Source organism: Ranitomeya variabilis, chromosome 4, assembly GCF_051348905.1.
Source record: "Ranitomeya variabilis isolate aRanVar5 chromosome 4, aRanVar5.hap1, whole genome shotgun sequence".
NCBI lineage: Eukaryota > Metazoa > Chordata > Amphibia > Anura > Dendrobatidae > Ranitomeya > Ranitomeya variabilis.
Genome location: NC_135235.1, coordinates 462,414,738 through 462,437,689, shown reverse-complemented (window position 1 = coordinate 462,437,689; position 22,952 = coordinate 462,414,738). Strand labels below are relative to the sequence as shown.

The window sequence follows — 22,952 nt, the reverse complement described above, 5'->3', positions numbered from 1 at the left end:
GTTACGCAGGCCGCAAGGCGTTAAGCCAATCAAGAACCAGAATGCATTGCACGTGATCAAAGAATCCCGCCCAATCCAATAGCGCAAATGATAATGCGGAAGTGCAACAAGCAGCAGCCCGCCCGATTAACCAATCAGAAGGATCTGTAAACACTATGGGCGGGTCTTACCCAACAGCCATGCGCAGAGTGTGTTATTTACCACTCGTCATTTCCGGTTGTTGCGTCGCTAAGGAGCAGATTGTACTTGTGAGTTGTCGACCGAAGTCCATCATGTGATCCTGTGGTCACGTGAGCAGAAAAGATGGACGGCTCCCTACAGCCGGAGGATTTGATGGAACCTGAAGAGAAAAGGCCAAGTGATTTGAGGAGCGTGCTGGTCACCAGCGTCCTGAATCTGGAGCCATTAGACAAAGATTTATTCAGGTGCTTGATATTGTGCTGGGTAACCTGTGCATGCAGCCGAGGTGGTATAATGCAGCTTACTCCATGTGCAAGGCATTGCAGTAGCTTAGATGGCCACAGTCACCACCACTGACTGTCACTGAGTGGCCGTAACCCCTTATACTACAGCAGTGGCCTGTACATGGGGTAAGCAACATAGTGCATCTGAAGAACTGTACTACATTTCTAACTATTATTATTTTCATACCTATTACTTATTGGTTGGGGTTTTTGGAGATCAGAATACCCCTTTAATAAGCAGGAATTTGCAAAGTTGTCTATTTGTACTAGCACGCTTTAATTTTACCCATTTATGATTAGAAACCCCCTTTAATGACTTGTTCCTTGGACATAGTTTCATACGGTGAGACTGATTTACCAAGCTTTCTGTGCCAGAATTCTAGTTTCAGGATTAGTCCCAAGTAAGTAAGTTCTGGACGGGGATATCCTACTGATGTCTGGGGTCCAACTGAAAAGCCACCAATTTACTCCAAAATGGGGCGCTGATCTGGAGCACTGTACTTTTTCTGCAACAGTCCCATAGCCAATGACTGGAGCACAGGTCAAGCGTGTGTACCTTCACTGTATATAGAGCCCTGTTCTCAGTATTGGTGGGGTCTTTGTGGATCTTTAATAATTTGCAGGAAAAGCGTCCGCCTATGCCTTGCTCCACATTTACTATGTGTTCTATCCACGTTTTTTGAAAGCACTCTGTTTGGGAGTGTCGGAAAGGGAAGTGGTCTGAAGTCCTCCACAATTTCACACAACATTTGAACCAACATAAACCAATTAATGTAAACTTGGTGGAAACTTTTAGTTAATGTAAACTAAGATGTGAAGTTGACAGTGTAAACATGTGCCAGATCCACCATCCAGCAAGAACCACTGTGCTAGATCTGGCAAACGTCGTTCATCCGCGCTGCCAAAACGGCCTATAATGTGTGACCAGTTCTTTTGTTTTGCAGAGGTTCTCATCACTGGGTCCCTACCACGCAGAGACTGTTTGGTGGTCAGATTGTTGGGCAAGCACTGGTGGCAGCTGCTACTTCTGTGACTGACGTAGAGTATGTCCATTCTCTTCACTGCTACTTCGTGCGAGCAGGTAATGTGGATCCCATTTTATTGACATTAATATATTTTTTTCATCCGAGAGCTTTATATAGCAGTTAAGGCCATTTTGTTTTAATCTTTTATATTGCGTAACCAGCTCCAAACTGCCATGGACTTTGCAATCCCGTGCACATTGCACTTTACTCTTCACTGATAGTCTAAATCGTTAATTCACAGTAAGCAGCTAGCATGAGATGATGCAGTTATCAGACACAGCCGTACTCCCCATAGAGAAGGCAGACATGGCTTACTGCCATTTCTGGTTTGTGATTGCTGTGTATATGTAAGCAGGATCAGGGATGCAGTAACGCAGAGAATGCAGAGCAAGGATTAACAGTGCGGTGTAATTTATAACAATAATGAGCTCCTCTCAGCGAGGTAGCGGGTAATTAACAGTAGAATTATGGAAGAACACAACAGTCTTATTATTAAACTTCCCTTATCGTGACTTCTCTGCTCCTCATTCGCATGTAGTCTGATGAAAGTTGAAATACCGGCAGCAGCCGGCACAGTGCCTTCAGGCGTAACCCTACACTCGATCCAGCTTCTGGCGGCCACGGACGGTCACCAGTTTTACCCGTTGAGCCCCTAGTCCATTAAGCTGTAAAAAGGTGTCATAGAAGCCTCTATCCGGTGCGTGCTCCATTGCACGCCTATCAGTGAGGAGGAACATACCCCACAATCCTGCACCTTGCACTCGCTTCTCAATGCAGGCACTTCACACTGTTTCGCTAAGCGCCTGACGCTCTGCGCGCTCTCTGACTCTGCACCCGAAGCACGTCTCCTCCTTTTCTCTGCTTGTGGGAAACGTCCCCCTTTTCCTGCGCTTCCTGATCTCCGCCCAGTCTTGCCATGCCCCCTCACCAGGTCATGGGTCCTGTCCGGTTCCCAATTCTTTCCCCCCGGCAACACTGGACGCAGCCTCGACCGTTCCGGACCCGGCATTGCACAGGTACCCACAGCCCGGTCTTCCTCTTTACATATACAGTGCTGAAAAAATACAGTGTATACAGATAAGGAAGCACCGGCAGCGCTTTCTCCTCCAGAGCACCCATCAGCGACAGGCGCAGTCCGGCCGTGAATTGGCGCAGGATTTGAACACCGCTTCGCTGATTGGTCGCGCCCGGCCGTCACCAATCGGCGATATTGGTGCGCAATTTAAACCGCGCTTCTAGAATACCTGATGCATTAGAATCGGGCCACCATCTAGTTTCTAATAAAAGACTTTATTCTGGTAGGTCTTTATTTACCATGTAACTATAGGATTAGTAATGGAGAGGTTGTAAAATGGATAAGGACACCGCGCTAACCAGCTGAAAACGTGCAATAAGATCAAAGTACCTGAAAAATGAGAAACCTAAGAATGGATACAAAAGAGCTGCTAATAGGCAGCTAACAACAATGAGGAAGCGGCTCCGTCCCTCCAACAACACCGCTAGTCACAATTCCACTATTAATAGAAATACATATAAATAAAAATAAGCCAATGCCAGACAGCCGTTGCCAGCAGTCACCGGCCGCCCAATGTCTTATTGCCTACGGTAGGTGCAATATATATGTGAGTGTATAACGGATGGGTTAGAGTTAATACACTTACTATTGAGTTGCAGGTGCTAGCGTTGTGCCCCCTTACTCCACCGCTCTGTCTAGCGGTGTTCTCGCAGCCCACGTGTGCCGGCTAAACAGCGCTCCAGGCGTGTGAAAGCAGAGCACTAGCTAGGGAGGACGCTCCCGAACCAGTGAGTGCTTCTGCCGCCCCTCATCGCCGTCTGGACCTTCCTGCTCCGGACACACAGCTGGCAGCTGCCCCTGCTCCTATTTACACCAGCACAACGCTAGCACCTGCAACTCAATAGTAAGTGTATTAACTCTAACCCATATATATATATATATATGTATTTCTATTAATAGTGGAATTGTGACTAGCGGTGTTGTTGGAGGGACGGAGCCGCTTCCTCATTGTTGTTAGCTGCCTATTAGCAGCTCTTTTGTATCCATTCTTAGGTTTCTCATTTTTCAGGTACTTTGATCTTATTGCACGTTTTCAGCTGGTTAGCGCGGTGTCCTTATCCATTTTACAGTTTCCCATACTACGTGACAGATTTAGCACAGTGACTGTCTAGGCACCAGCAGCTTTCCATCTCATTTATCTTAGGAGCGCCAGTGTGTTTCTTCTTTAGTAATGGAGAGGTGTCTTATAGACTCCTCTCCAATACTAACCTCCGTGCTTGATGTCACCTGACAATACAAAGGTGGCATCAACCCCACAAATATGAACCCCACTTGCCACCGCTGCAGGGCAAGTGGGAAGAGCCAGGCAAAGCGCCAGAATTGGTGCATGTAATAATGTGCCTTTTCTGGGCAGCTGCAGGCTGCTATTTTTAGGCTGGGAGTGGTCAATATCGATGGCCCCTTACCAGACTGAGAATACTAGCTCACAGCTGTCTGCTTTAGGCTAAGTTCACACTTGCGTTTGGCTGGTCTGCGTATGGCTGCGTACATCCTCCATTAAGCTCTGCCTACTTCCGCATGCGTCCCTATTTTTAACATTGGGTACGCAGGGACATGCATTGTATGTGGATTTGTCCGCATGCAGTGTTTTGACGTGCCCGCCAACCGCACGGGAACGCAACTTTTGGTACTGTTTTGAGACCCAGACCAAACGTTTTGTAACTGTTCGGCTGGACCCGACCATCCAGGAGTCCGCCCATCTTTAGTCGTTTCCTTTCAATGTTCTGCACCTGCTGTGGTTTTTTGTAGGATAACAAACTACCATACACCGTACTCTCCTTCCCCAGTGCCACCGTGAGTCTCTGGCATTGGCTGTGGTGCTAACGTCAGCCAATTCGTGAGCTCAGCAGCTCTCCTGGCATCGACTGATCACCCCCTTCAGAGCAGTGGAGACCCACCGGTGACATCGGGGAAGTTCAGTACAGTGTGGGTTTTTTTTTGTATTATTTAACATACTGTAGCCGGGGACCGAACATGAAACCATTTCAACAGTGACCGAGGCAATATTCTCTGACACATTAAGGGGGTGTATTATTCCTCCTCCCACCGCACCCAAAAGCTACACATTAGAGAACTCTGTGTGCACCATATTTTGCTACTTTTTCACTTTTTCATTCACAGTCTTTACATTTTGGGGGTGAGGGAGCTTAGTGGGACAGGACCCCGCATTGCCTGGCAAATGTACTAGAATTGATTCCAGAAAGTGCTGTAGATTATAGAGCCAGCGTGTGAAGTCTGTTTTTTAATGACTAATTTACAAGACCATTTATAGTTTTCTTTGTCAAGTTGCATTGTGCTCATAGAAAAAATGTGGCTTTGTATGGCAATTTTTATTATTTATTTTTTTTTGTGCACCCATAAATTTGAATAGGTGCCACATCCAACATACGGGAGAAACTAGTCCATGTTGGGTCTTTTGTCACATGCAGATTCATTCAGTGAATTATGGTCTGAGTGCTGTCCATAAGCCATCTGTTTTTTTTTCACTGCCAGCACTCAGACTGATAATATGGTCGTTTGAAGTTGGCCAAAAAAAGGAAAGTTTGTCAGCTGCCATGTAATCCATGGAAAGGAACATGTACCTGTAGACAAAGGCATCAGTCGCGCTACGTAGCATTATATTGTTAGGATGGGTGTTGTGCATTTTGACAGAAGTCAGGAAATTGTACCTCCTGTTAAAGGGGATTACACTGTATGATTGTGGAAACCCAACAGCAGGCTGAAGTAGCAGGAACATCCTTGTGAGTGTGCCAGGTCCTGCAGCTCGGCTCCGTTCACAATGCTCTCGCCGTGCAGTACAAGGTTCAGCCACGTTCAGCTGTCCTATTTCCACGTATGCTGTACAGTAGCGTTCATTTGATTTCTATAAGAACTCGCTGTCCTAAATTGTCCCAGAGCAGAGCCATGTTTTCCTGCTTAATTTACTGATATATTACATAGCTGCCAGAGCTCAGTCTTCTCCCCTACAATAACTGTTACTTATGTCCACCACTAGGGGACCCCAAGGTTCCAGTGTTGTACCAAGTGGAGCGGACACGAGATGGGCGAAGTTTCAGCGTACGGTCAGTTAAGGCAGTCCAGCATGGAGTACCGATCCTCACCTGTCAGGCGTCCTTCCACCGCTCCCAAGAGAGCCCCCTACAGCATCAGTTCACTATGCCAACCGTCCCTTTCCCCGAAGAGCTGCTCACCCGGGAGGAGCTTATATACAAATACTTAAAGTAAGTTATGGGTTTGTTTGTTTTTAAGTCATTAAAAGTGCTTTTAAACATTTAATCAATCTTCTAAGGCACTATGCCATCACCTACTGATCAGTGGGAGTATGATTACCAGGACCACCACCGATCCTGAGACTGGAGTCGGCGCAGCACTAACTCTAATAGTCCTATAGTGCTCACATCTTTGTAGCATATAGTGTTGGGCTTCTGCCATGGGTGGCTCTTGGGATTGGCAAAAGGAGGGAGAGGTAACTATGCCGTTTGCCCAGGGAGTTTTCGGCTGTAGCAATCATACACACAGGTACGGTACTGCACGTCGTCACTGCAGAACACCTTCACAAGACCAATGGGGGGAGTGATGGCACTGGAGCAGGAGGATAATTTCCTGTAGCCAAATAAATAATTACGGTACTTGAGTAGATTCCACTCTCCTTACTCATGCAGAATTAATACATAATATATTAAGAAAATGTAGTGTGTTTTTGTTTTTTTTCAATAAAAATTACCTGATGTAGATGTGCACAAAGAATGGTAGGTATCTGAGGCTATGCAACCTGTTCTGAAAAAACTGACGTGTCTGTGGGTAACCAGATAAGGAAAACCCTGTGGTGTACAGATTTTCACAGGCTGATATCCAGAGCTGGGAGAACTCTTTGAAGTTGACTGCATTTGCAAAGTTTGTGTATTATAGGATTTTTAAGCCACAAAGCCGTCATTAATATTTTGGGAATAGCCATTTTAACCCCTTAACAACCACCGATACGCCTTTTTTCGCGGTGGCTGTTAAAGGGCTTATTACACAGCACTACGGAATAAGTGTGTAGCGCACACCCAGCGGGAGAAAATCTGGTTTTGGAACCAATGGTGGCTGATTACCCCCTTAAATACCACTGTCAATTGCGACAGCAGCATTAAAATGAGGGTGAGAACTCTTTTACACTGTCACTAAAAACACAGGAGCAGTGAGGAAACACAGCTCGGCACAATCATCCTGGGTGCTTATCAAGTCTGTTGCCTCATCCCAGAGCATCGGTCACATCTAAACAGTTCCGTCTTGTAGTTTAAAGGGCACCTGTCACCCCGTTTTTTCCGTATGAGATGAAAATACTGTTAAATAGGGCCTGAGCTGTGCATTACAACAGTGTATTATGTGGACCCCGATTCCCCACCTATGCTGCCGAAATACGTTACCAAAGTAGTCGTTTTCGCCTGTCAATCAGGCTGGTCTGGTCAAAAGGGCGTGGTGTCTTCCCCCAGATCTTGCTTAGTTTTCCGTTGGTGGCGTAGTGGTGTGCGCATGCCCAAGGTCCCAAATCCACGTCACAGGGGAGTGAAAAGATCGCGATGTGCTGTATTTCATTGGTGATCGGTGGGGGCGGCCATCTTCCTTTGGCCGCGCGTGCGCAGAAGCGGCGCTCTGCTGGCCGCGGCTTCAGGAAAATGGCCGCGGGATGCCGCGCGTGCGCAGATGGAGATCGCGGCGGCCATTTTCCTGAAGCAGCCCTTTTGACCAGACCAGCCTGATTGACAGGCGAAAACGGCTACTTTGGTAACGTATTTCAGCAGCATAGGTGGGGAATCGGGGTCCACAAAATACACTATTGTCCAGCACAGCTCAGGCCCTATTTAACAGTATTTTTCTCATACGGAAAAAACGGGGTGACAGGTTCCCTTTAAGTTCCGGCTGGCTACTTGTCTCTGTGTGTTAAGGAATAGAGCATGAACTCAACCCCGTGTGCTGCGCTCTGCATGGGAGGGATCAACTGGTCTCCACCCCCCAGCTCTGAGTTAATGCAAATTTAGAAATTGCATGTAGTTAAACAAAACTTAACACAGGAAACAAGTCGCATGATGGCCAGAAATGGTGTTCATCATGTACACACAGGGTAGCATATTCCTCAAAGTTACTCTTTAATTTTTATAAGCAAAGTTAAATGACCCCAGGACATAAATAGTGTAAGTGGTCTAATGTCCTTTTTCCTTAGGGATCCCTCTCTGGTGGAGAAGCACAGGCTAGGACTCAATAAAATATTGGCACAAGATATTCCTATTGAGATCAAACCCGTTAACCCACCGGACATGTTCGATCGTATGCCGCAGGAACCACGGCAGCTGTTTTGGGTGCGAGCAAAAGGATTAATCGGTAATGCCAGTAAGACTCTTATGTATACATGAAACACAAGAATGTATTTGATGTGAATATAGTTTCTTATTGTATTGCCCTTTATGTACTTTGTTCTAACATACAACCCCTGGCAAAAGTTATGGAATCACCGGCCTTGGAGGAGGATGTTCATTCAGTTGTTTAATTTTGTAGAAAAAAGCAGATGCCAGACATGGCACAAAACTAAAGTAATTTCAAATGGCAACTTTCTGGCTATAAGAAACACTAAAAGGAATCAAGAACAAAAAATGTGGTAGTCAGCAATGGTTACTTTTTTTAACCAAGCATAGAGGAAAAATTATGGAATCGCTCAATTCTGAGGAAAAAATTATAGAATCATAAAAAAACAAACAAATAAATGCTCCAAAGCATCACTAGTATTTTGATGCACCACCTTTGGCTTTTATAACAGCTTGCAGTCTCTGAGGCATGGACTTAATGAGTGCCAAACAGTACTCTTCATCAATCTGGCTCCAACTTTCTCTGATTGCTGTTGCCAGATCAGCTTTGCAGGTTGGAGCCTTGTCATGGACCATTTTCTTCAACTTCCACCAAAGATTTTTCAATTGGATTGAGATCCGGACTATTTGCAGGCCATGACATTGACCTTGTGTCTATTTTCAAGGAATGTTTTCACAGTTTTTGCTCTATGGCAGGATGCATTATCATCTTGAAAAATTATTTCATCATCCCCAAACATCCTTTCAATTGATGGGATAAGAAAAGTGTCCAAAATATCAACATAAACTTGTGCGTTTATTGAAGATGTAATGACAGCCATCTCCCCAGTGCCTTTACCTGACATGCAGCCCCATATCATCAATGACTGTGGAAATTTGCATGTTCTCTTCAGGCAGTAATCTTTATAAATCTCATTGGAACGGCACCAAACAAAAGTTCCAGCATCATTACCTTGCCCAATGCAGATTCGCGCTTTGTCACTGAATGACTTCCATCCAGTCACCCACAGTCCACGATTGCTTTTCCTTAGCCCATTGTAACCTTGTTTTTTTCTGCTTAGGTGTTAATGATAGCTTTCGTTTAGCTTTTCTGTATGTAAATCCCATTTCCTTTAGGCGGTTTCTTACAGTTTGTTCAGACGTTGACTCCAGTTTCCTCCCATTCGTTCCTCATTTGTTTTGTTGTGCATTTCCTGTTTTGGAGACATATTGCTTTAAGTTTCCGGTCTTGACGCTTTCATGTCCTCCTTGGTCTACCAGTATGTTTGCCTTTAACAACCTTCCCATGTTGTTTGTATTTGGTCCAAATTTTAGACACAGCTGATTGTGAACAACCAACATCTTTTGCAACATTGCGTGATGATTTACCCTCTTTTAAGAGTTTGATAATCCTCTCCTTTGTTTCAATTGACATCTCTCGTGTTGGAGCCATGATTCATGTCGGTCCACTTGGTGCAACAACTCTCCAAGGTGTGATCACTCCTTTTTAGATGTGACTAACGAGCAGATCTAATTTGATGCAGGTATTAGTTTTGGGTATGAAAACTTACAGGGTGATTCCACAATTTTTCCCCTATGCTTGGTTAAAAAAAGTAACCATTACTGACTACCACATTTTTTGTTCTTGATTTCTTTTAGTGTTTCTTAAAGCCAGAAAGTTGCCATTTGAAAAACTGTAGTTTTGTGCCATGTCTGTGATCTGCTTTCTTTTCTACAAAATTAAACAACTGAATGAACCTCCTCCAAGGCCGGTGATTCCATAACTTTTGCCAGGGGTTGTATTATATAAGCTCTTCTGCACACTTTGACCTTAGAGCATTGCTCATCATATGCAATCATTCTCTAGTGCCAGTGACGTTTGGTTTTTGCAGTAGGTGGATATGTGTATTGGTCTCCGCTTTCAGTACATGTGGTGTGCCAGCTCTATAACCTAACTGTACTTTTATAACATATCACATCACTAAAATATCTTCCATTTTGAAAACCAGCTTCACTGTGAAGTAGTTAATGTTGGGGACCAAAAATGTATGAAAATAGAATTAGAACTTACCGGTAATTCTCTTTCTAGGAACCTTCCACGACAGCAGTATCGGAGGATGTCTCCCCGCCCTAATAGGGGACAGGAAGAGGTTAAATACCCTCCCCTTCCTGCACTCACCAGTGTTTTTTTTCTGGACACAGTAGCATGTTTAGTTACAACTTAAGTGCAGGAAATATTTAATACATAAATCAGATAGGGAGGGAAATTAGTGCTGTCATGGAAGGTTCCTAGAAAGAGAATTACCGGTAAGTTCTAATTCTATTTTCTCCAGTCACCTTCCACGACAGCAGTATCGGAGCAATACCAACCGCTAATTTCTTTAGGGAGGGACAACAGCCTGGAGAACTCGTCTGCCAAACGATAGGTCCCTGTTGAAGTTGAGCCTGTAGTGCCTGGTGAAAGTATGAACTGACGACCAGGTGGCGGCTCTGCAAATCTGCTCCGAAGATGCGCTACCCCTCTCTGCCCAGGAAGTTGAGACTGCACGGGTGGAGTGTGCTTTTAGAGAAGCTGGAGGAGTCAGGTTCTGGGATGAGTAGGCAAGGCTAATGGCCTGTTTAATCCAATTTGCTATTGTACTTTTGGCTGCCTTCTTGCCTTTATTTCGTCCTGACCACTGGACGAATAGATTCTGATCTACCCTCCAACTTTCTGTTTGTTGAAGGTAGAATAGGACTACTCTGCGGACGTCCAGGGTATGAAAGACTTCCTCTTTTGGGTTAGATGGATTCGGACAGAAAGAGGGTAAGATAATTTCCTGATTTCTATGGAATTCAGAGACCACTTTAGGCATAAAGGAAGGATCTAATCTCAGGATTATGCTGTCCATAGTTACGGTCAGGAATGGCTCTCGGATTGATAAAGCCTGTATCTCCCCTATGCGCCTGGCGGTAGTGATAGCCACCAAAAAGACCGTTTTTAGGGTCAAGATTTTCAAGTTGGAGGCTGAAAGGGGTTCAAACGGGTCACCGGTTAGACTCTTTAGGACCAGATTCAAGTCCCACGGAGGGGTGTGGATGAGACGTCTTGGACGGATTCTTGTTGCCGAAGCTATAAACCGTTTGATCCATCGGTGATTTGCCAGATCTTGGTCAAAGAAAGATCCGAGTGCCGACACTTGGACTTTTAGGGTACTTGGTGAGAGTCCCAAATCCAAGCCATTCTGAAGAAATTGAAGGATCTGAGCAATCTTCGGGTTAAATGGATCTGGTTTGTTCGGAGAACACCATGAAGAAAATTTCTTCCATATTTTCCCATAGATGGCATTGGTTATCGGTTTCCTACTTTTTTGTAGGGTTTCAATCACGTCTTGAGAAAGCCCCCTGGCTTTCAGGATCTCGGCCTCAGAAACCAGGCTGCTAACTTCAGCTTGTGTAGGTCTGGATGAAATAGAGGGCCCTGTTGAAGCAGGTCGCGTCTCTGGGGAAGTAGGATTGGACCTTCCAGGCACATGTCTATTAACGCGTTGAACCAGCTTCTTCCTGGCCACCATGGGGCTATCAGGATGGTTGAGACTTGATCTATCCGGATTTTCTGCAATGTTCTGGATAGTAGCGGAATCGGCGGGAAGGCATATGCTAGGGTAAATTCCCAAGGATGGGAGAATGCGTCCAGTCCCCGAGTCTCGTTTGAGGTGTTTAGGGAGAAAAAATTGTCTGTCTTTGTATTCTGTCTGCTGGCGAACAGGTCCACCTCGGGGGTTCCCCACTTCTGGACCAAGGACATGAACACCTCCTGGTTTAGGGACCATTCCCCCGGATGAAAATCCCTCCTGCTGAGGTAATCTGCCTGGGAGTTGTCCAGTCCCTTTATATGTACTGCAGAGATGGACAGGAGGTGTTTCTCTGCCCAGGAAAAAATCCTTCCAGCAGTTAACTTCAGGCTTGAGTATCTCGTGCCCCCTTGGTGTCAGAGGTAGGCGACAGTGGTCATATTGTCGGACATCACCCGTACATGGTGACCCTGGATGAGGGCCGATGAGGCTTTTAGCGCCTCCTCCACTGCTTTTAATTCTCTCAGATTTGAGGAGCTGCGTCTCATATCTGGGGACCACAACCCCTGAAAGTGGGATTTCTCGATCACAGCACCCCAACCTCTCTGACTTGCGTCTGTTGTAAGGACTCAGAGGGGTTTGATCCCAGCTGACTCCCCGCTGTAGGTTTCGGGGGTTCTGCCACCATGAAAGGGAGGATCTTACATGAGTGGGAAGAGGGATCTTCCTGGATAGAGCCATCTGGTGTCCTCTTGAATAGGACAGGATATGAGATTGTAGAGTCCTTGTATGGGCCTGTGCCCAGGGAACTGCCTGGATACATGATGTTAGAGAACCCAGGATTGACAGAGTCCCTTAGAGTTGGGAATTTCTGGACTCTGAATCTGGAGATCTTGTGGATAAGATCGATCCGACGGTCCCTGGGTAAGAAGGACATTCTCTTCTGAGTCCAGAAGAATTCCTAGAAATTTCTTCTGTGGAGATGGTTGGAGATCTGATTTTTCCAGATTCGGAATCCACCCGAGAGACGTTAAGATGTTGAGAACCTTTGTCACGTCCTGATTGAGGCGAGAAGCTGACGGTGCTATGAGGAGGAAGTCGTCCAAGTATGGAATGACGCAGACCCCCTGTTGTCAGATAAAGATTATCACTTCCAGCATGATCTTGGTGAAGACTCGTGGGGCAGATGATACTCCGAACGGAAGGACATTGAACTGGTAATGGCTGATCCGATTGTTCTGGGAAATGGCGAACCTGAGGAACCTCCTGTGGTCTGGATGTATTGGCACATGGTAATATGCGTCCCTCAGGTCCAACGTGGCCATTACCCAGTTCCGTCCAATCAACGGGATTGCTGATCTGATAGATTCCATCTTGAATCTTCGATATCTTATCACCTGATTTAGAGGTTTCAGGTTTACGATGATACGGTGTTTTCCTGAGGGTTTCTTCACCAGAAAGAGATGGGAGTAATGGCCTTCTCCTCTTTCCCGATGAGGTACATGGGAAATTACTTTTTCCCGGAGCAGGTTTAGAATATCCGCCCTCAGAGCCTCCTGAAGTTTTGGAGATTGTGGGGAAGTGATCGTTAGATGGTAAGGGGGAGGACTCTCGAATTCCAATTTTAGGCCGTCCCGTATGGTACGCAGGACCCACTGATCCCTGGTGATCTCCTGCCACCTGGAGAGAAAATCCGAGAGTCGACCCCCGACCTGGGAGCAGTCATTGTTTTTCAGAGGACTGCTGGGGCTGGGGAACCATGATGTTTCTGGTTTTCCCCCCTTTGGGGTAGCTCCATCGCCCCGTTTTGCCTTTTCCCCTATAGTTCTGTTGGGTTGGTTGTTCACGAGGGGGACGAAAAAACCGCTGCCTCGGGATCCTTTGTTCTGGAAGGGCTTTCTTTTTGTCTGACGCCTTGTCCAGGATGTCGTCCATGGCTGGTCCAAAGACATGATGGCCCTGGAAAGGAATACCACAAAGTTTAGACTTTGAGGTAATGTCTCCTCCCCAAGACTTAAGCCACAGGGCCCTCCTAGCTGAGTTTGTAAGGACCGCGGATCTAGCGGCCACTCGGACTGATTCCGCGGAAGCGTCCGCAAGGAATCCGGTTGCTTTTTGGAGCAAGGGGAGAGAATTAAGGATGTCCTCCCTGGATGTACCTTGTACGAGGTGGTTCTCTAAGGTACGAAGCCAAAGAAACAACGATCTGGCCACACATGTTGAGGCCACGTTGGATTTCAATAAGTTGGTTGAGGTGTTCCAAGATTTCCTCAGTAAGCTCTCTGTTTTACGATCCATAGGATCTTTCAGTTGGGAGGCATCTTCGAAGGGTAGGGCCGTCTTCTTGGTTACCCTTGACACCTGAACATCCACTTTGGGCATATCAAATAAAGAGCAATCTCCCTCCAGGGGAAAGCGGTTTTTAAACTCAGATGGGGTGTTCAGTCCCTTCTCTGGCAGGCTCCACTCCTGGAGAATAAGGTTCTCGATGTTTTCATGTATGGGGAATCCTTTTACCGCCTTAGGTTTCAGACCCCCAAACATCTCATCCTGCACGGAGTGGTCCTCTGTCTCCTCCTCTACCCCCATGGTGCCTCTCACCATGGAGATCAATTCTTCCAAATCCTCAGAGGAGAAGAGGTATTTTCTGCTATCGAATTTGGGAGCAGAAGTGGAAGTAGAACCCTCTTTTTCCCAGCTATATTCTGAACCCGAGGTATGTATCTCGCCTGAGTCAGAGTCTGAGGCTACCCGGCCCAATCTCCTCTTTTTAGGAGGGGGAGGCTGCGGAGTCGGGGCTCGAGAGAAGGTTGCCATAGAGGACTGAACCTCCTCCCTGAAGAGGGTTCTAATGCTATCCATTAAAGAAGGCTGTTCGCTACGCAGCACCTCGTCTGTGCATGGTTGGCAGAGCTTCTTTGTGTATGCTGAGGGGAGCTTGGCTGAACAAGCACCACATTTGCGGCTGGGCTTCCTAGTACCAGTGACCTTGTCTCCCTGGAACGAGAGAGAAGGTAGACTGTGCCGCTTAAACTTTTAAAGGAAACATGGACAGCAAGGGACATCATCCCACTACTTACAGTAGAGGGGTGCGCGCTGGGCTCTGCAGCGGCAGAGTGAGAGGGTTTGTCGCCGTCCATACCGTCAGAGATAGTCATAGACAGATGTCTCACTAGGAGGGCTCCCCAGTCAGGAACAAATAGTCTTACCGAGATTCCAGCGAGTTTGGTGCTCCTCCTCTCCAAGTGTCCCTGGGGGGGGGGGGGGGGTATCCCAGACACCGGCCCCAGTCGCCGCTGCTGTTCCTAGGCGCAGAATGCCGGCCAGTGCGCGCCAATTCTCGCCAATTCAAAGTCCCGGAGCGCGGCACTTCCGGTGCGCGCGCGCCAGCCCGCAGCAGCGTGTGGGAGAGGAGGAAGTCTGGGAGCTGCAGGAGGACCCCGGAGCACTACACCGCTCTGCTTTACCACTCGAAAGTGGCGCAGGGAGAGCGGGCGGAGGTCCCAAGTCGCGCGGAGATGGGAGCAGTCTGGGAGAGGAGGGGAGCGGAGCTCCCGACCGCAACTGCCCGGCTGACAGGTAACCAGCACTCCCGTTCGCCGGCCACGGCAGCACTATCGGAAAACCTCTTCTTGCCCCATAGGGGACAGGAAAAAACACTGGTGAGTGCAGGAAGGGGAGGGTATTTAACCTCTTCCTGTTCCTGTCCCCTATTAGGGCGGGGAGACATCCTCCGATACTGCTGTCGTGGAAGGTGACTGGAGAAAAGTCTACAACTCACTGCAGACAATAAAGTGTATGTTGTCACTTTCTGGGGTCGGTACATTACCATGTAATGCACAACCCACAGACCAGTGTGGCACTGTTTTTGCATGAAGTCCATAACAATGTTTTTCTAATTCCTGAAGTGAATTATGAATAGGTCATCAATAGCGAGTTCCAGGACACATTTTAACCACTTACTAACTTAGTATGTATTGGTAAAAACCATGGTGATCCTATGGCAATTTAGGGTACCTTCACACTGAACAACTTAACAACGATAGCGATCCGTGACGTTGCAGCGTCCTGGATAGCGATATCGTTGTGTTTGACACGCAGCAGCGATCTGGATCCTGCTGTGACATCGTTGGTCGGAGCTAGAAGGCCAGCACCTTATTTCGTCGCTGGCTCAGGCTGGTTTCACACTTGCGTTTTGATCTGCAGCGTTTTTTTAAAAAAAAACCGCATGTGGTGAAAAAACACATGTAAACGCGGCAAAACGTTTTTTGCATGCAGAAAAAAAAATGCTGCGTTTTTCCTGCGTTTGCGTTTTTTAAACGCATGCTGAGAAGTGTGTGACAGCTGCCAATCATCAAAATCAACTAGAAAACCCACTAAAAACAGAAATAGCTAGAGTTAGGATCCCTAGTAACCCTAGGGTTAGGGTTTTCTTGTTTTTTCTTGTGTTTTTCTATAAAAACGCATGCGTTTTTAACGCAAGCAAACGCATGTGCTTAAAAACACAAAAATGCCGCTAGAAATTACTACAGGTTGCATTTCTGCAAATGAACGCACGCGTCAAAAACGCATGCGTTGCCGAAAACGCTAAAAACGCACGCTAAACGCATGCGTTTTTTAGCGCTAAAACGCTGCAGATCAAAACGCAAGTGTGAAACCAGCCTTACCCGCTGACATCGCTGAGTCGGCGTGTGTGACGCTGATTCAGCGAGGTCTTCACTGGTAACCAGGGTAAACATCGGGTTACTAAGCGCAGGGCCGCGCTTAGTAACCCGATATTTACCCTGGTTACCATTGTAAATGTAAAAAAACAAAACAAACACTACATACTTACATTCCGGTGTCTGTCGCGTCCCCCGGCGTCCGCTTCCCTGCACTGTGTCAGCGCCGGCCGGCCGGCCGTAAAGCAGAGCACAGCGGTGACGTCACCGCTCTGCTTTACGGCCGACGCTTACACAGTGCAGGGAAGCGGACGCCGGGGGACGCGACAGACACCGGAATGTAAGTATGTAGTGTTTGGTTTTTTTTACATTTACACTGGTAACCAGGGTAAACATCGGGTTACTAAGCGCGGCCCTGCGCTTAGTAATCCGATGTTCACCCTGGTTACCCGGGGACTTCGGCATCGTTGGTCGCTGGAGAGCCGTCTGTGTGACAGCTCTCCAGCGACCACACAACGACGAAACAGCGACCGGCATCGTTGTCTATATAGCTGCAGCGTCGCTTAATGTGACGGTACCTTTAGTCATATAGTGATCAGTGTTTTTCCAACATTATTAATTAAACCAATTCATTGACTAAATATTAAAAGCATTCATGAATATTCTAAAAAGGTGCCTCAAACCAAAATAGGAGGTACAAAGCTCACTAATGGATATCCCAGTACATACAGTAAAACAATACTTATAGGCAATCAAACCTGTAAATGCTCTTCATTAATATAAGTGTACAACTAGAGCCTATGGGTGCCCTAGATCCAATTAATGAAACACAGGGAGGGGTACCAAATAATTTGCATCCCTAAATCTTATCATAAGTGAAATAAGTATAGGGATCGGGAGAAGCCGTAACTGATTAACATATCCGGTAGTTCATACGGAGAAGAATCAATTGATAATTAGTTGCTATATCATTCATAAAGATACACATTAAACCATCAATAGAGCTTGTCTAATTAGTTCATGCAACTAAATCTCCCGCTTGGAGTCGCTCCTTTACTTGGCCAGCATTTTGCATGAACAGGTAATATGTTCACACCAAACTGATTTTGCTGTCTGGGTGGTCCCTTATACAATACATGGTAGCATTGGCTCTGACGTATAATGGTGTATTTGCACTGGTTTTAGTGAGAATTTTTAGAATCAGGGTAGGGGCTTTTGTTAGGACATTGGGGATTTGACTGATTAAACATGCAGGAAACCATTAATAGTGGTTATCTTTACGAATTATATAGCAACTAATTATCAATTGATTGTTCTGCGTATGAACCAATATTAATAATCAGTTACGGCTTATCCCTATACTTATTTAACTTATGATACATTTTAGGGATGCAAATTTGCAAGTAATTATTTGGTACCCCCCTCCCTGTGTTTCATTAATTGGATCTATGACACCCATAGGCTCTAATTGTACACTTATATTAATGAAGAGCATTTACAAATTTGATTGCCTGTAAGCACTGTTTTACTGTATGTACTGGGATATCCATTATTGAGCTGTATACTATACTACTCATACCTGTATGCCTCATGGTAGATGCCTTGTACTGTAAAAGTCAATGTATCACTTTAATTACGGTAGATCTCCCAGGCTATGGGGCGCCCGCTGCCCAGAAGAGAACAATGCCCCCTCACTTCATTATATTACATTTCTCCACCCCTATTTTCACTGTGTGCCAGTTACGTCAGCTGTGCGGATGGAAATCCCACACATGTGCATTCTACCTGCAGTCACTGCTCTATTGGGCACTGACTACATGGTGTCACTAACTTTCAGTCCCACTTCCTTCCTCCCTGCATAGTAAGCATGTCCTTTCCGATGCCCCAGTATATTGTCGGGCCAGCTGCCCTTAGCCCACTGGCTACCATTTATGACAGTAGACCCCAGCTTTGTTAGCAGGCGCAGCTAAGACTGACTACAGTAGTGATTGCATGCCGCTGTTTATGGATGGGGTGAAAAGTGATTGTAACCTGCCCAATTTTGCCAGAGTGCTCCGTTAATGAACCTTGCCTTCATTCTCTAGCATGTCTGAGAAAGGTGTAGAGTTAATTCAATAGGTCAAAACCAGAATTATCCATCTTTTATTTATAAAAATGTTGGTTTTAGAATCTGCTTATAAAAATGCTGTATCCATGGTCTATCATTTTATACAAATGCAGTAAAAAGCAATGTACTTAATTGCTGACATAAAACTACATGATTAAATCTTAAAAACCATTGGCTTTTTTCCCTCTCCCTTGAACCTCCTACCCTGCGTCTTAGGTCCGGATGACATGAGATTGCACTGCTGCGTAGCTGCCTATATTTCAGACTATTCTTTCCTGGGAACCGCAATACTTCCTCATCTTCAGCTTCAAATGAAATTTATGGCCTCACTTGATCACTCCATGTGGTTCCATGCTCCATTCAGGGCAGATGAATGGATGCTTTATGAATGTGAGAGCCACTGGGCAGGTGAGTGTGGCAATAGAAAATACAAAAAAAAAAAAATGTCTCAAGCAGCCCCTGACCGGACCTGGACAAGTACTTCCAAGAAATGTTCAGAACTCAAAGTGAAAACATTTCTTACCGTGGTGCATGGGGGTTGAACGATGTGCCAAATGCATTGCCTTTTAATTAAATTTGGAACGTCTTGCTCTAAGGGTACTGTCACACAGTGGCGCTTTGGTCGCTACGACGGCACGATCCGTGACGCTCCAGCGTCGCTCAATTATCGCTCCAGCGTCGTAGACTGCGGTCACACTTCGCAATGCACGGCGCTGGAGCGATAATTTCATGACGTATTTGCGATGACAATATCATCATGACAATGACAATATCGTGCACACCTTTGTTACACGATGCGATCATGCCGCCCCAGCGGGACACTTGACGACGAAATAAAGTTTCAAACGATCTGCTACGACGTACGATTCTCAGCAGGGTCCCTGATCGCAGTAGCGTGTCAGACACAGCAAGATCGTAAGTATATCGCTGGAGCGTCACGGATCGTGCCGTCGTAGCGACCAAAGTGCCACTGTGTGACGGTACCCTAACACTTCCTTTTAATAAGACCACTGTTCAAAACACCAGTCTGAATCTGGGCCACAGTGTACATATTCTACTAGGCTTACTACTTCTTATAGCTTCCCACATAGGAATCCTTCAGTATTGTGGCCAACAGAATATGGTCACACTTCACCTTTGGAACCTCCAGTTTTGTCATTTTGTACCAAATTGGACTAATTAAGACTATTTGTACGCTGCATTACTGGCCACAGGCATAAAGCTCCTGAGCGTATGCACCCATCAGTGGCCATGCACGCTGGATGCCTAGGTATCTGTCCAGCAGGGAGCTATTGCTACCCCAAACCCCCCTCCTCCACCTAGATATCGCACGGTGTTCATTATGTTGCAGAAGCCTGCTATCTAGAGAAGTGCAAGCAGCTGTGCTTCCCTACAAAGTTTAATAATACACAGATGCCTGCCGGCCCAATGGAATCCTAAAAGGGGTTGCTCATTACTTGGACAACCCCTTCTCATACCCCATACTTGGTCCCAATAAAATAAAGCTTACTCTCCTCCTATGCCGGTTCTGTTCCCAGTGTCGGCACTTGTGGTCCCGGGGCTCTTGTGCAGTTCCATGACACATGGTGCCTGGCGCACAGTCAGTGGTGGCGTCACTGTCCCCGCCTTCTGACAAACTGAACATGAAGCCTGATTAGCTGCAGCCCAGACTTCGTCTTGTTTAGTTTGTGCATAGGTGGGGACAGCACCAGCACTAATTGGGCCTGGGAATACGACACCCCACAACCACACGAGAGCCCGCCAGCACGAGAGGAGAGTGTAAGCTTTATTTTATTGGATACGAGAAATGGACAACTTCTTTAAGAAAACACTCTTCTGCCAATTGAGGACTATGGAAATGTCATGTTAGTAAAAACATCAGACATATACATCAGGTTGAAAGCTCAGGCCCAATATGCACTTAAATCAATCTACCTTTAAAGCAGGTATCACTTAGGGTATGTAAAAATACACCATAAAATTTGCAACAGTAATTTTGCAGTAAAAGAGAAAGTCCTAGATTTGCAGTGTGGAATTATCACATTTGACATATGCAATAAAATTCTGCATCTCAAATTCACAATGCATAGAAAACCCTTAATATTATATATTTCCTGTGAATACATGGCATTTCTGCAGTATATTTTCTGCTTTAAAAAACATGCCAAGTGTTAATGCAGCCATACAATAAATTGCCTCTAATTGCACAAAATATTGGAAGTATTAAAATCACAAGGAAGACAAGAAGGGACAAGATTGTTAGATGCTGCATTTGCAGTGCTAAGGCCTTGGGAAGGTTTGTGCCTTTATTAAAAAATACAAAATATCCCCTTTTCAAAGAATTCTCTAAAAAATTGTTAGGCAGATGCTCAAATTTTCCTTTACTTCCAATTTACTAAAGCTCCTTATTGTGGGAATATGCAATGGCTGACCCTGTTCCCAGAAATACACATTCTATGGATTATTTTCTAATGCCATAACACGGACTATAGTATAAGTATACAGTACTGTTCTCATTTACATGTCTCTTGTAACAGGCAACTCCCGGGGACTGGTGCATGGACGCCTTTGGAGAAGAGATGGAGTGCTGGCCGTCACATGTGCACAGGAGGGTGTCTTTCGTGTAAGGCAGAATCCTCCCACTAGTAAACTCTGAACACACAGTAGTTCTGCAGAATACAGCAGTCTAATTCTTACAATGATGTGAATAATGCATTTCTGACATGTCTAGATCTTCAGATGCAGCTCCGGCAGCATGGATCTTGTCCTCTAATTGTAAATATCAGACAAATATTTTAATAAATTTATTCTAATTATTGAAGAGCTTGTGGAGTCTGTCTCCTTTTCCCCATGTAAAATGCCCTTGATCCATAGGGCTAGGGTTGTCATCCATATAAAAAGTAATGTCCACAAAACGCTATAAAGACAAGTGCAGGAGCTGCCTGCTTCCCTTTCCCCCCACTGACCAGTTTCTGGTCTGCACTGGCCCAAAGATGATTTGGTCATTGCACACTCAAATTTTCAGGCTAAGGCACCATGGAATACATAGGAGGGCATAACCCAACTTCTGTCCTTGTAGACTTCCCTTAAATGTGGCAATTTGTACAAGTTCACCTTTAATATCCAAAATAGAGTTCTATAAAGCCTGAAAAGGCATTTAGTGCAAATTATTTGTTGCTTTTGGCTAAAGCGGTTCATTTTCAGGCAAGATTAGTGATGTTGTTTTCCGTTGTTCCGCCTTTGTGCTTCCTGGTGATGAGCAGCCTGAACAAATATGGCCACCTCTACGTAGTTATATCATTTGTCTCTCTGATGAGCATCTCTTTCAGCGTGGGAGCATTGTGGGTGGTGTGTCCAGCCTCATGCAGCCTCAGTAGGGCAGCTTCAGAACTTCTCTTGTCCACCCCTACTCTCCATGATAACTGTATGTGAGCTTGTAGGAAAGAAATGAAAAAAGGTACATTCTGCTCTTGTGCATCCCGGAAAAGCACAACCGCCCGCTCGCTGAATGCTTGGGCATCTGCTAGTGAATCCATCTCTTGGTGGCAAACCACCAGTCCGGCAAGTACAAGTAGTCTGTGAGTAGAGGGACCTATTGGACAAAGCTTTTCCTGTAGCCTCCAACAGTTCATCCATAGGGGTAATGCCAGTTGATATAAGCCTGTGCATGTAAGATGCTGCGCTTTCTGCATGTCATGTGAATAGAAGAATCCCAGGAATTCTGGAGACTGTCTCAGAGTGGGCACAGAGGACAGATAACACAGGAACTGTTCAAAGGCACGACTACGTTTTGCTATGGTCTCAGCTGTGAAGTTCCTGTGCAAGCGCTTGTGAGGGAAGGAGACCGAAGTCATCTCATCAGGATAGTGTGAGCGCAGGCTTTTTCTCAAACGTTCAAGATCGGAGTATCGGCAAGTGATAAAGGCTGGGGAAGGGTCATATTGCCCTGAATGCAGAAGGTAAATTGTGTACAACTAGAAGAAAAGAAAAAAAAAAAAGAAATGTTAAAGTTAAATACTCAGTACTTGGTACTAAAGCTAAGAAGCTAAATTATAACTCCCTTCGCTTGCATTGATTTTCTATGGTTTCCCTGACATTTGAGTGTCTGTGCAGCGCATATATTCTTTTTCTGGTATGCTTTCTTACCTGCATCTTGTTTCCATGACCTGTTTCATGTCTCTCATTATGTTATTCTGGCATATCTTTGAGTGGTCACTCCAACCCCTCCCTCTTTATGACCTTTGCTTAAAGGTACCGTCACATTTAGCGACACTGCAGCGATCTAGACAACGATGCCGATCGCTGCAGCGTCGCTGTGTGGTCGCTGTAGAGCTGTCACACAGACAGCTCTCCAGCGACCAACGATGCCGAAGTCCCCGGGTAGCCAGGATAAACATCGGGTTACTAAGCGCAGGGCCGTGCTTAGTAACCCGATGTTTACCCTGGTTACCAGTGTAAATGTAAAAAAAAAAAAAAACACTACATACTCACATTCCGATGTCTGTCGCGTCCCCCGGCGTTCTGCTTCCCTGCACTGTAAGCGCCGGCCGTAAAGCAGAGCGGTGACGTCACCGCTGTGCCCTGCTTTACGGCCAGCCGGCGCTGACACAGTGCAGGGAAGCAGAACGCCGGGGGACGCGACAGACATCGGAATGTAAGTATGTAGTGTTTGTTTTTTTTAAAATTTACAATGGTAACCAGGGTAAATATCGGGTTACTAAGCGCGGCCCTGCACTTAGTAACCC

General features: G+C 45.9%; 2 protein-coding genes across 4 annotated transcripts in view; one reads left to right on the top strand and one right to left on the bottom strand.

Moving 5' to 3' along the window:
* Positions 1-219: 219 nt before the first annotated feature.
* ACOT8 (acyl-CoA thioesterase 8) lies at positions 220-21,030 on the top strand. The gene is made up of 6 exons (XM_077251680.1): positions 220-425; positions 1,409-1,545; positions 5,560-5,785; positions 7,768-7,925; positions 18,424-18,615; positions 20,745-21,030. Exons 1-6 carry the CDS (start codon positions 304-306, stop codon positions 20,861-20,863), a joined length of 954 nt encoding a protein of 317 aa, XP_077107795.1. The 5' UTR covers positions 220-303; the 3' UTR covers positions 20,864-21,030.
* Positions 21,011-22,952, bottom strand: part of SNX21 (sorting nexin family member 21) — a 44,943-nt gene continuing 43,001 nt past the window's right edge. For all 3 annotated transcript variants that reach the window (XM_077251677.1, XM_077251678.1, XM_077251679.1), the window contains exon 4: positions 21,011-22,181. In XM_077251677.1, the coding sequence (XP_077107792.1) occupies positions 21,492-22,181 (690 nt within the window). In that variant the 3' untranslated portion in view covers positions 21,011-21,491. The remainder of the gene's footprint in view (positions 22,182-22,952) is intronic.